The sequence below is a fragment of the Prionailurus viverrinus genome, chromosome B4, assembly GCF_022837055.1.
Source record: "Prionailurus viverrinus isolate Anna chromosome B4, UM_Priviv_1.0, whole genome shotgun sequence".
Taxonomy (NCBI): domain Eukaryota; kingdom Metazoa; phylum Chordata; class Mammalia; order Carnivora; family Felidae; genus Prionailurus; species Prionailurus viverrinus.
The window spans coordinates 119,015,941-119,029,663 of record NC_062567.1 but is presented as its reverse complement, the minus strand read 5'-3'; the positions used below and the strand labels follow the sequence as shown (position 1 = coordinate 119,029,663).

At 37.3% G+C, this 13,723-nt stretch overlaps 1 protein-coding gene across 1 annotated transcript in view; it reads left to right on the top strand.

Annotated features, from left to right (window-relative positions):
* Positions 1–3,855, top strand: part of SLC5A8 (solute carrier family 5 member 8) — a 50,848-nt gene extending 46,993 nt beyond the window's left edge. Inside the window, exons 14-15 of the mRNA XM_047867745.1 lie at positions 3,392–3,471; positions 3,730–3,855. Of these exons, the coding sequence (XP_047723701.1) occupies positions 3,392–3,471; positions 3,730–3,855 (206 nt within the window). The remainder of the gene's footprint in view (positions 1–3,391; positions 3,472–3,729) is intronic.
* The last annotated feature ends 9,868 nt before the right edge of the window (positions 3,856–13,723 follow it).

The following is a 13,723-nucleotide window of genomic DNA, read 5'->3' as shown; positions in this document are numbered from 1 at the left end:
GGTTTGCCTCCTTCCTTCTCTGTTTGTAACTATTTTTTTCTCCTTCCCTTCCCCCATGGTCTTCTGTTAAGTTTCTCAAGTTATACATGTGAGTGAAAACATATTAAGTTTATTTATTTATTTTGAGAGAGAAAGAGAGAGAGTGTGTGTGTGCACATGTGCAAGCAGGAGAGGGGCAGAGAGGGAGGGAGAGAATTGCAAGCAGGCTTTGTGCTGTCAGGGCCGACCCCGACGCAGGGCTCAATCTCATGCAGGACTCTGCTCTGTCTCACAAACTATGAGATCATGACCTGAGCTGAAATCAAGAGTCAGACACTCAACCGACTGAACCACCCAGGTGCCCCTCTGAGAGGATGTCTTAACTTTCTTCTAGTTCACTGTGTTGTTATTAAGATGCCAGTGCCATGCTACCTGCTGGCCCTTTGTATGTGACCCATTTCACAATGATTGCTTTGCCCTAAGGCCTCAGTAGGATCTTTTCAAACTGAGGACTCATGCCCTTCAGTTCTAAGGCATTTCCCCATATTATTTCTTTTGTAATTTCTTGTGATTTTCTGTTTTCTCTTTATGGAAACTCTTGTTAGTCAAATGTTTGAGTCCCAGACAGTTATTCTAATTTTCTTCTCTTTTCTCTCCTATTTTCCATAACTGTGTCTTTTAGGTCTCCTACATGGGATACTTTTTCAATTTGCTTTTCCATAATTCTCAAAGGAGCATTCTGATCCAGTTTTGAGAATAATCTGTAAAGGAAGGAGGGCAGGTAGGAAGCTATTACAGTAAGTCAGGTGAACGATCTTGGTGGCTGACAGCAGGATAGTAGGGTAGTTGGTGAGAAGTGCTGGGCTCCCCGATTTCCTACATTCCCTCACACATGTGCTTCCATAGCAACCAGACTGGGGGAAGGCAGCTCACTGCCCTTTTCCTCAAATGTGCAATAACTAGTCAGAAATCCTATACTTTTGTCCTAGGACGTCTGATGTCTTTGTTTGCTTTATGCTGCAAGGCTACTGTGCCACTTGATAGTAGAAGAAATTCTAAGTAGAAAGTAGTAGAAGAAATTCTATCAATTATGATTTTGTAACTCCTGAATAGCACGGCCTTTCAAGCTTCTGTGATACTTGTATTTATAATTAATAAATGATATCAATAGTTAGTAGTAATATTAATATATCAACAATGATATTGCAATGTATAATTCTTATGCATTTATGATAAAGTTTGTAGCTATTTATTGCCTTTCAAACAGCTGTTTTTAACTATTTTCTTTCTTTTCAAAAAGGACTGTGGCTTTTTTCATAAATAAATTTACCAGCACAGTAGATTTATTCTTTTTGTCTGTTTTGATATATTTTAAGACAGATTTTAAACTTTTCTCACAAATAGCTCAATTATTCAGATCAAGAATACACATCAACAGTCTCCTTGTGCTATTTGACGTTAGGTTCTTATTCAACCCATTCCTTTTTCTTTAAGAAAATGGAATATCAATATGATTTCACTCATTTGTAGAATTTAAGAAACAAAACAGATGAACATATGGAATGAAGAAAAAAAGAGAGGGAGAGAGGAAAGCAAACCATTAGAGACTCTTAAAGATAGAGAACAAACTGAGGGTTGATGGAGGGAGGTGTATGGGGGCTGGATTAGATGCGTGACAGGTGTTAAGGAGGGTGCTTGTTGTGATGACCACTGGGTGTTATATGTAAGTGATGAATCATGGAATTCTATTCCTGAAATCAATATTTCACTGTATGTTAACTAACTAGAATTTAAATAAATATTTGAAAAGAAAAAAAAAAAAGAAAATGGAGTATCAGAATATTCCCTTTCAACATTCCCTTTTTTTTCCTTAAAAGTTTTTATTCTGATAACCATATACAACCATATCTTTTGTTTTATAAAGTAATGCTATACCCAGCTGAGCAGGCATCCAGTGATAAGAAGCAATACAACTTCATTAATTTCATATGGCTTATTCCCATTTCACAACAGCAGTGAGCACCTTGAGAAAAACAAACAAACAAATTAGAAACACGAAATCCTAACACTTCTGGGGAAATAAATTTAAAGATCTACTGCAGGATACTAGGAATCTGTAACAATTCAGGCCATACAGACTTGGTTGGCATTTCAGTTTCACCTAACCATGTACCCACCGTAAGTGGGCCTGTCTCTTCATCAGTAAGTGGGGTAAATAATACCCTAAGTAGACCGTGAGCTATGAGTACAGTAATTGTTTTACTCATCTCTGTCTCCCCAGCACCTAGTAGAGTCTCTAGCACATGGTGGTTACTCAACAATGTTGACTTGATTAGTTTAAAGTTGATCCCATTTCTGGAAGAGCAGAGGTTCCCATAATTAAAAGCCTAATATTTGTACCAAAGTGATGGCACTCAAATATTAGATAGCATAAAGATCACTTTGGAAATTTGGTAAAAATCAGGATTCAGTGGCCCTACCCCAGAGTTTCTAACTGGGTTAGTCCAGGTTGGAGTTCAGGAGTCTGTGTTTTAAGTACATCTCCTAGTTGTACTTTGTACTAAAGTAGTTTGAGGAGCACACAGTTTTAAAAAGCTGTCTTTGATCTACAAATAAAATAATTTGTATCTACAAATAATTTTTGTAAAGCAAAATGTTAGGCAAGAGGAGTTGAATCCAACACAATCATCATACTGATTTTCATTTAACCAATTTATTTGACATTTCATAATTTCCTGCACGTCTTCACATACATCTACATTCACAGCCTTGAAACTGGAGGAATGCAACTCCGCTGCCTGAAGCAGAGGCAGATGGTTTGATATTTTATTGGTAGATCAGAGAGGATGCCTTTAAACCAGTTTCCCTATGAGTACTGGGCTCTTTCTCAGGTTAAGCACCATATGAGTAGGCGGCTTGCATTTAAGAGCCATCTATTCATTTTTATTTTTTATTATTTAAAAAAAATTATGTTTTTATTTTATTTTTGAGAGAGAGAGTGCAAGCAGGGGAGGGGCAGAGAGAGAGGGAGACACAGAATTTGAAGCATGCTCCAGGCTCTGAGCTGTCGGCACAGAGCCTGACTTGGCGCTCAAACTCACGGACTGTGAGATCATGACCTGAGCTGAAGTCGGACACTTAATCGACTGAGTCACCCAGGCGCCCCATCTCATTTGTTTTTAAACACCAGACTCATATTTATCATAGTGAGAGGCTTGCAGAATCTGAGTGTGACTAAGGGAAGGGAAATGGTGAGCCAAGTCTCCAGCACTGCTTAAAAGATTCTCTTTCTCTTTGTGTTTTATAAGTGCATAGAGTTGAATGCACCTAAGTCAAATGCTTGTATGATGGGCCATCACTGGGTAGTTACAGTTATCTTTCTAACAATGTAAACAATGTAAATGTTTTTCAGGAGGAAGAAAACAAAACTTAGACCGCAGATTCCTACTAACCAAAGAGGACTTTCTTTCCAATTTTGACATTTTTAAGAAAGTAAGTTGGCTTTCTTTCTCCTTCAATTAGTAAGACTGTGCTTTTACCCCCAAGATAGAATACTAGGTAGTCCTTAGACTCTCTTTTGAACTCTGATAGACAAGGAACATATTTGACCTATTCTTTGATGATGTATTTCTGTTATATATCTCGTCCTCAGTAGACTACGAAGCTGATTTAGAGAAAGAAAAACAGTAACAATTATTTAGAATTGAATAGTTACTTTTTTCTAATCACTGTATTAACATTTTCTTTTAGAAGAAGCATACTTTAAGCTATAAATCTCATCCGATAGAAGATGGTGGAACTGATAACCCTGCCTTCAACCATATTGAATTGAACTTCACAGACCAAAGTGGCAAGATCAATGGGACTCGTTTGTGAAGCAGCTGTGATATTAGATGATCTTAAACAGTGTCCCAATTTGATATATTTTCTAAGAAAATTGGGTTGGGTTTAGATTTTTTTTGAAGGGGTGGTTCTATAATGAGTAAAGTTTTGGGGGAAATTTTTGTTAAAGCAAAGTCTTGACTCTTCAGTTCCTAGACTCAATAACTGATGCTACTCTGGAGTTAAGAGTTTCGGTGTCAGTGTTTTCCTCTATTTCCCTTTTATTTTAATGAGGCTGCAGTTGTGAAAATTATGACCACATATGTGCTGATAGATTAATACGCACATACTTACTGGTCAAAAGCATATTCTTAAATTTGGTCATTCATAAAAGTATTTTCCATGCACTTGGTGCTAGCATATCAGTTTTAGGATTTACCAAAATCATAAGTAATACTAAAAAGAGCTTTCTCTCTTCTACTACATACTCTATTTTTTAGAAAACAATGGGGTGACAGATCTATGTTATCTAGATCTTTGCTTCACATTGATCCATATCAGCTCTATCAGGGAATGTATTAACCTTGGAACCAATTCTGGCTCAGGAAGGTGATAATCAAGAAGCATCCTGTTTGGGATGGAACCATGATCAAGGTCTTCTTGGTGTTGTGTATCTATTCTTGTGCCTTTCAGCTAATTATCTAGAGCTCCTAACCATTGGGGGCTTATATTGCCTTAGACTCTGGTTCTTTTTTTTTTTTTTTTAATGTTTATTTACTTTTGAGAGAAAAAGAGAGACAGAAGCATGAGCAAGGGAGTGGCAGAGAGAGGGAGACACAGAATCCAAAGCAGACTCCAGGCTCTCAGCTGTCAGCACAGAGACTGTCATGGGGCTCTAATTCACAGACTGCAAGATCATAACCTGAGCTGAAGATGGAAGCTTAACCGACTGATCCACCCAGGCGCCCTAGACTCTGGTTCTTATATGCAATCCTAGTTTTGGACCCAACTGCGGTTTTGTTGTACAACTTTACTTTGCTTGCCTTCCTAATTTCCTGTTTACTCTGTTACCTTGGGCTTGGGTATATCTTTAGACACCCAATATGAATCATGCTACCCCAGGTTTAGAACCATGCTACTCCTGGTTCACTAAGTCCCAGACTATAAATTATAAACTCCTATGAGCCTGATACTGACTAAAGTACTTTCACTATAGGTACTTAAGGATTTGGTGACCCAAGAACATTTACATGATTAAAATGGTTAAGCTGCATGGAATTACATGATTATGTTGAATGATATTAATTTGAATGTCAACTAATTTGCAGTCAATTAAATTTAAAAGTAAATATGCTTAGAAGTCTTGTATTCTAGTGTATTCATCTAGTTGAAGAGCTAAATTACATAGGCAAACACTACAATTTTTTTTTAATGTTCTGGAATTATTAACTATATGCTTTGTTCCATGGTTTAAAACTTCAGGTAGCAATCTCAAAATTTATTTTGCTTATGTTGCTACGTTTCTAGCTAAGAGTTTGGTCACAGGCTTTTATCAATAACTTATATTTTTCTACAGTTCCCCCATTAGATCCTGTATAGATTTTTTTTCTTTACAGTGTTTTCAAATAATGTGAGAAACATTTAGGTACATTAAAAATGTTTTATATTTAAATACTTTTTTCTTATTTTCTGATACTTAGGTGAGCATGCTCTGTACGTTTAGAGATTGTCAATTGAAAACATTAAGAAATAAAATAAATAGGAAGTAGCATTTATCTAAAGCAAAGAGATTTATATAACATTTAAATTAATGATGTGTTCATATATTTCATACATGTATAGATGTTATTTTTCATCAATATATTTGTCAGCATACATCAAACTTTGTAAATCTTTCTACAATTTTTTAATGAGTACTTAGATATGATCTTATTTATTTTATGCAAGTGTGATTTGAACTACTGTTAATTATTTAATAAGTGAAAGTGCATATGTGTGTAGAATGCTTCAAATTTGGAAATCAAAGTCTACTTTTTAAATAATTTTTTCTCTTATCTAACTGCCAAGGGATTATGCAGTATATATTTTTTAATTTTTTTAATGTTTTTATTTATTTTTGAGAGAGAGAGAGCATGAGCAGGGGAGGGCAGAGAGAGAGAGAGAGGGAGACACAGAATCTGAAGCAGGCTCCAGGCTCTGAGCTGGCAGCACAGAGCCCGATGTGAAGCTTGAACTCACAAACCACGAGATCATGACTTGAGCCGAAGTCTGACCTCAACCGACTGAGTCACCCAGGCGCCCTTATGCAGTGTATTCTTCATGAGAGATATGATACTTCCATTCTTGTCCACTTTCTTTAACAAAGTATATCTTTGTGACATTGGGAACTGTTAATATTTTACCTTTATAAATACATCACAGTGACAGACAGGACTCTTAAGAAATCAAAGTACTGTTATTAATTATGAAAAATATTTTATCTTATCTGAATATTTGGGCAAAACCAAATAGGGGTAAAATGTTAATATAATGTAAATAAAATCACCTAATGTTCTTAATTATTTTGAAACACAACAATCCTAACAGGAGGGAAAAGCCACATAAGTTGTCTATTTTCATTTTGCCACTGACAAGTTGTATATGACCTTGAATTTATCCTTAATCTCCTCTAATGATGGAATTTAACACTAAACTTAACTACCTCACGAAATAATGTGAGTATAAAAGATCAGATAGCACTTTACTAGCTTAAATAGTGTTACTTAAAATGTCAATATGATTGGAAATCAAAATTTGAGACAAAGGTCACTTGCTAGTTTAAAAAAAAAGTGAACTGTTAATAATGTGGAGATAGTTCTTTCTCTAAAAAACATGTGTCATTGAAATGTTGAACTATATTTAGGAATAAGCAGGATTATTTGAACAGAAGAATGGAAACTTTAAAGAATGCTACAGATCAATCATATTCACTTCATAAAGAAATGAAAATGTTATATGTAAGATGTGAAATGGTATAAGTGTATATGCACCTGTTTGATTGCTTATGCTTTAATTTCCTCTCTAGACCAGTGGTTCTAATGGGGCAATTTGGCATCAGAGGGGACATTTGGAAATATCTAGATACATTTTTGGTTGTCACAGCTGGTGATGAGATGCTACTGGCATCTAGTGGATAGAATTCAGGGACTCTGCTAAATATTCTATGATACGTTGGACAGCCCCTCTCCATGACAAAAAATGATCCTGCCCCAGATATCAATAGTGCTGAGTTTGAGAATTCTTGCCCTAGAGGCTAAGATTGTAATCTTGATTTTCCCAAAGTCACACATGCTGGTTGTGTTCCTTTAGGGAAATTTCCTTGACTCTTCTATCTGATCATTCATATCTACAGATGAGGTTTAAAGTGTCACTAGCTTGCAGAATATTATGATAGAGAGTAATGACCATGTGTTTTCATAGCATTTAAAAAATATTAAGGAATATAAAATTGTGAATAATTATGAGAATGACTCTTAAGAAAGTTTCATTTAGCAACATGATTTCCAACATTAACACACATTAACGTGAAGGAAATATTAAATCATAAATATAAAGATTTCATAATTTTGTTTTATTTATAAAAACACCAGAAAGTATAGCTTATTTGTTAACAACTCGATGTCTGTCCATGATGTAGACACAAGGGACAGGGATAGGCTTGAGGTCAGGGGAGTGACTCCTTATGTTGATTCTTATAGGAGATTCTGAGTTTTTTTTCCAGTAACAGTTATTAATAACAGAATCAACTGAGTGCATGCACAGGTACTGAAAATTCACTGCACAATTTAGTTATTATAAAATTTACTTTTATATTTAAGTTGTATGCTATTGTGAAAAATCTGGAGGGAATTGAATATTGCAATGTATAACATGTTTGCTTTTCTGATTTTTCAACTTGCTGATTAAACTATCTACAAGTGTCTTTGCAGTTGTGTGTTCTTGGGGAAGAAAATGTCAAATTGAATGTAATTAAGTTTATCAACTTTTACAGAGAGTTATTTCCACTCTACCACATAAAGGACTCTCTCTGTATATAACACCTAGATTATAAACGTGTAAGCAAATAAACATGCAGAACTTTTCACTGAAAAATATTTTGTTTTAAGTAATTAACACTGTATTTGAAAATAAAAAGTAACATCTTTAATACTGAAAATTTCTTAGCCATTATTTCTTTGAATATTCCCCCACTTCCCCAGCTCCTGTTCTGTAACTCTTTAACTCCCATTACATGAATGGTATACCTCTTTATCCTGTCCTCCAGGTCTCCTAATCTGGTTCATATTTTCTATATTTAAAAATTTCAGGATGTATCACATAAATATAAACAAAAGGACATTGCATTTTATTTTCTTTTCAGCTGTTTCTAATTTGCTATTTAATCTGTCCATTTAATCTTCCATTTCAGTGACTACTTTCTTCATTTTCTGAGTTGGGTGTGCTTTTTCAAATTTTTCAAAACTTCTTTTATTCGTAATGTTGGATTTTTTCATTAAGATTCCCAATTATTCTCTTATCTCTAATAATTTTTTTTAAATTTTTTTTTCAACATTTATTTATTTTTGGGACAGAGAGAGACAGAGCATGAACGGGGGAGGGGCAGAGAGAGAGGGAGACACAGAATCGGAAAGAGGCTCCAGGCTCTGAGCCATCAGCCCAGAGCCTGACGCGGGGCTCGAACTCATGGACCGCGAGATCGTGACCTGGCTGAAGTCGGATGCTTAACCGACTGCGCCACCCAGGCGCCCCTCTAATAATTTTTTTAATGTTTATTTTTGAGAGAGAGAGAGAGAGAGAGTGCAAGCAGGAGAGGGGCAGAGAGAAAAGGAGACACAGAATCTGAAGCATCACAGAGCTATCCTCATAGAGCCTGACGCAGGGCTTGAACTCACAAACTGTGAGATCATGATCTGAGCCAAAGCTGGGTACTTAACCGACTGAGCCACCCAGGCACCCCTTATCTCTAGTAATTTTAACCATATTTATTGCTCCTTTATGTTAACTGAAATTCTTGATGTGCTAATTCTTCTTCTTGTTCATTTACTTACTCTCCATCAGGGTAGTTTCTTTCCTTGTGTAGTTGACCTTTAACAAAGTTTATTTTCAGTAGGGTTTTTGTTTCTTGTTTTTTTTTTGAGAGAGAGACAGCATGAGAACAAGCTAGGGAGAGAGAGAATCTTAAGCAGGTTTCATGCTGTGCACAGAGCCTGACGTGTGCTGAGCCCAATGCGAGCTTGATCCCATGACCCTGGGATCATGACCTGAGCCAAAATCAAGAGTCAGATGCTTAACCAACTGAGCCACCCAGGCACCCCAGTAGGGATTGTTTTTTTTTTTTTTTTTCTAGTGAGAGTTTCCTGGGCTCCAGTTAGTGGAAGACTATTTACAGAGAAGTTTTAAATTAGTTTGGGCTATGCCCTTGTTTTAATTGCCTTCTACCAATTTACATCATTATCTCAGGTTAGGGCTTCTCTCTTAGGTTCACAGTATCAATTTTCATCCTACATCCATGCATGGCACAGAGTTTAGGGTTGGAGCCTCAGTTTCTTTGTTCTCCATCAAAGACTTGGAGAGAAAGACTTTAAAATTCCCTTTTAAATAATGGAGCAGTTCTTCAAGTCTTCAGGCTTTCAGTGATTTTGGAATAGAGTTCTTACTCTTCTACATTCTGGAAGTGGAAACCTCATCTTTGTCCCCATGAGGACCTAAGAACTCATCAAGAACTATACCTCCAAAGGTTATTCAACATCTGCTGGTACCATTGCTATGGTTTAGACTTTTTTTTTTAATTGAGTAAAATTGGGGGCCGCCTGGGTGGTTCAGTAGGTTAAGCATCCGACTTTGGTTCAGGTCATGATCTCACGGTTCGTGGGTTTGAGCCCTGTGTCCGGCTCTATGCTGACAGCTCAGAGCCTGGAGCCTGCTTCAGATTCTGTCTCTTTGTCTGTCTCTCTCTCTCTGCCCCTTCCCCACTCATGCTCTGTCTCTGTCTCTCTCTCAAAAATAAAATAAACATTAAAAAATTAATTGAGGGATGCCTGGGCAGCTAAGTCACTTGAGTGTCTGACTTCGGTTTGGGTCATGATCTCACAGTCCCATGAGTTCAAGCCCCGAGTCAGGTTCTGTGCTGTTAGCTCAGAGCCTGGAGTCTGCTTCAGATTGTGTCTCCCTCTCTCTCTGCCCCTCCCCCACTCATGCTATCTCTCTGTCTCAAAAATAAACATTAAAAAAATATTCATTGAGGTAAAATTGGTATATATTAGTTTTAGGTGTGTATCATAACTTTAAATTTGCATACAATTAAAGTGATCACCATAATTAGTTACCATCCATCACCAAACGACTGCCCCTCTTCACCCTTATTGCCCACCTCCCAACCCCCTTCCCCTCTGACAACCATCAATCATTTTTCTTTCCAATATTGGGGCTGGTGTTTCCCTTTTTTTGTTTTTTAAGTTTCTATATTTTGAGAGAGAGAGAGAGAGAGAGAGAAAGAGAGAGAGAGAGAGACAGCTTGAGTGGGGGAGGGGCAGAGAGAGGGAAAGAAAGAGAATCCCAAGCAGGCTCCACATTGTCAACACAGAGCCCAATGCGGGGCTCGAGCTCACGAACTGTGAGATCATGACCTGAGCTGAAATCAAGAGTTGGATCATTAACCAACTAAGCCATCCAGGTGCTCCCCAAGTTTGACTATGTATTAAAATTTTTGTTTTGTGAATTTTATCCAGAATTTCTGTGTGTTTAGAGCAGATTTGTATCAGTATGAACCACAAATTTTTGAAAGTTCTGTTGTTATTATTTTCATTTGCTTAATCTTGGGCTATGGAGGGATAAGGAGATATTCATGACACATGGCAATTTCAAAACAATGTGCAAAATAGGATAGTCTAGTATAAACTGAACAATTGAGTGGTGAGGCACATATTTTTATATAAAACCTTTATCGAGATATAATTCACATACCATACAATCAACCAATTTGAAATGTACAATTCAATGGTTATTATATTTCCAGAGTTATACAACACTTACCACAATCTTAGAACATTTCATCACCTACAAAAAAGCCCCACATCCACTGTAGTCTCTCTCCATTTTCTCCCAGCCCTCTTAGCCCTAAGTGACCACTGATCTCCTTTCTGTGTCTACAGATTATTCTGGACATTTAATGTGAGTGAAATTACATAATATGTTATTTTTTGTGACTGACTTCTTTCATATTGCAGGTTTTCAGTGTTAATCCATGTTGTAGCATATATCAGTATTTCCTTCATTTTTATGGCCTTGTAATAACCCATTGTTTGGCTATACCACATTTTATTTATCTGCCTCTCAGTTGAAAGACATTTCTATTTTTCCACTTTTAGGCTGTTATGAATAATGATGCTTTGAACACTGTGTACAAGTTTTTGTATGGACATTTGTTTTCATTTCTCTTGAGTGTGTGCCTATCGGTGGAATTGCTGGGTCCTATGATAATTCTATGCTTAATCATTTGCGAAACTGCCAGACTGTTTTCCAAAATGGTTGCACCATTTTACATTTCTTATTTTAGTATATGTGCTGCCGAAGCAAGCACTCCATTTTACATTTCTACCAGCAGTATATAAGGGTTCTAATGTCTCCACATCCTGACCAATGCTTAGCATTAACTATATTTTTTATTATAGCCATTCTAGTGGGTATGAAGTAGTATCTCCTCATCGTTTTGATCTGCATTTCCCTGATAGCTAATAATGTTGAGCATCTTTTTATTTTTATGGGTCATCTCTTTGGAGACATGTCTGTTTAGCTCCTTTGCCCATTTTTAATTGACTTGTCTTTTTATTATTGAGTTGTGAGAGGTTTTGGATATTCTAGATATAAGTCCCTTATCAGATATATAATCTGCAAACATTTTCTTCCATTCTGAGGGTTGGAGAGTTTTCTTTTGATTGGGAGTGTCTGAGTTACAGAGAAAAGTCATGTGAGAACTGAACAGAAGAAAAATATAGTATGATTTTGAAGTAGAAAAACATAAAGCCTCCTATTCCCATACTTAAGGCAGAGTAGGAAACATGAAATTTCAATAAATAAGGCATGCAAAATACTGTACCATTTTTAACAAGTGCAGTTGTGAAGGCAGATGGAGGGCAAAAAAGGAGAGAGGTGGAGAGACAAAAGATAGGACAAGAGAGATAAATACCTAAATTTACCTTCCTGCTGAGGCCATACATGGCATCATTATGTAACACTGGGTGGAAGCCAAGATACTTAGGCAAAGGCAAGGCTGCAAAAACGTGGTAGGAGTTAAGGAGTTCCTTGATTTACACTGTTGGAGAGACAAGGGGCTGGCTCAAGGAGATTGTCTACAAGGGAAGTGATCAAGTAGAGAAGAAAGGCATGTGAGGAAGTTCCAAGGAAAGTATAATAGTGAGATATTTAGAAGATTTAACCAATGACCTCCCACACTCCTTGGAGCAATCTGTTGCCTCCTTAGCTCTTCTTCACATTCAAATAATCAGGTCTTTGATATTTATAGCTCAGGAATGGGAGGGGAACAATCAGAGTCAATACATTGGTGAGTCTTGGAGGAAGGGCCTCCTTGTTCTACTCTACGTGCTGAGCCCTGGATGCCGACAGCAAACCACCATTGGCTTGTATAGCTTCAAAACCAACACAACCTGTGCTGCAGCTCCTGGAAAGAGCTTAGAGCCACAGGACCCCAGTAAGTACACAGCTGAGTGGTGTGTCTGGGCAGGCATGGGCCTTGGGGTGTTCGAGAAATTTTGCCATGTTCTGTGAGCACCGAAGCAGAAATTGCTGCATGAGGTGTCCAGATGAACTGGACTTTAAATAACCTCACAATTTCCTACAATCTAATGTAGCAGAAGAGCAACATAATGATTTCTAAGCTCCCAAGGGCACCATGGAGGTAAGGAAGGAACCCCTTATGGGAATTACGCTCCAACAAGCTGAGATCTGCTTAGACTAGCAATAAAGGATTTTATAGTTTTTGAACAGATCATGAATTTTATAAGCTTAGACAATTTAAAAATTAGACAGGTGAAGCAGTGGTAATGGGAAGCAGACATACCTTTCTCTTTTTATAGTAAGTAGCCCATCAATGCTGTAGCTAAAAATGGATTTCAACCTCTTAATGCTTTTCATGATCTCTTAAATTTAGTTATCTGTGTTCATTGCTGTATTGTTAGCATCGAGAACAGAGTCTGGCCCAATAAATGCTTGTTGGATGAATGAATCCATACAAGTCCTGCCTCTTAGAGCTTTCATCCACCTTTTGGCATGTTTGTTTGTTAAATGAGTGTTACTTGTTTGATTCCCTGGAAAGGAGAGTCTGAGATGGAGTTTAGTATGTTTAATGTTTATTAAGGAGAGCCTTTAGGAGCAACACCTGTGGAGGGAAGACTAAAGAAGAAGGTTTGGACAGAGGTGGAGGTTGAGCTGCAGTGCTGATCCAAGGACAGTTTCCCCAGAGATTCGGAAGTAAGAGGAGCCCTTTGGAGATATCCTGAGTTTGGCCAAGATCATATTCCTGCATCAATTAGTCACAGATGAGGGCTGTCACAGGAAGGGGTGTGGTCATGGACCAGGTGATCCCCTGCAACGAGGCAATTAAAAAGGGGCCAAGAGATGAAGGCTGTCTGACTTTATCACTCCCAAAGCCGCGTCAAGAAGTCCTTCATTGAAGGAGGAGCTCAGCAGTGTACTATAGTGTCCACTTCATGAGGTAACTGTGTCTTAGAGAGGTTAAATCACTTGTCCATGGTCATACACCTTGGATCTGAATTTAGTTTTGTCTGACACCGGAGTGTATAATCTTAATATTTTCACTCTATTGTATATGTTACTGTAAGCTTATTCTTAAATTGGTGTGGGTGAG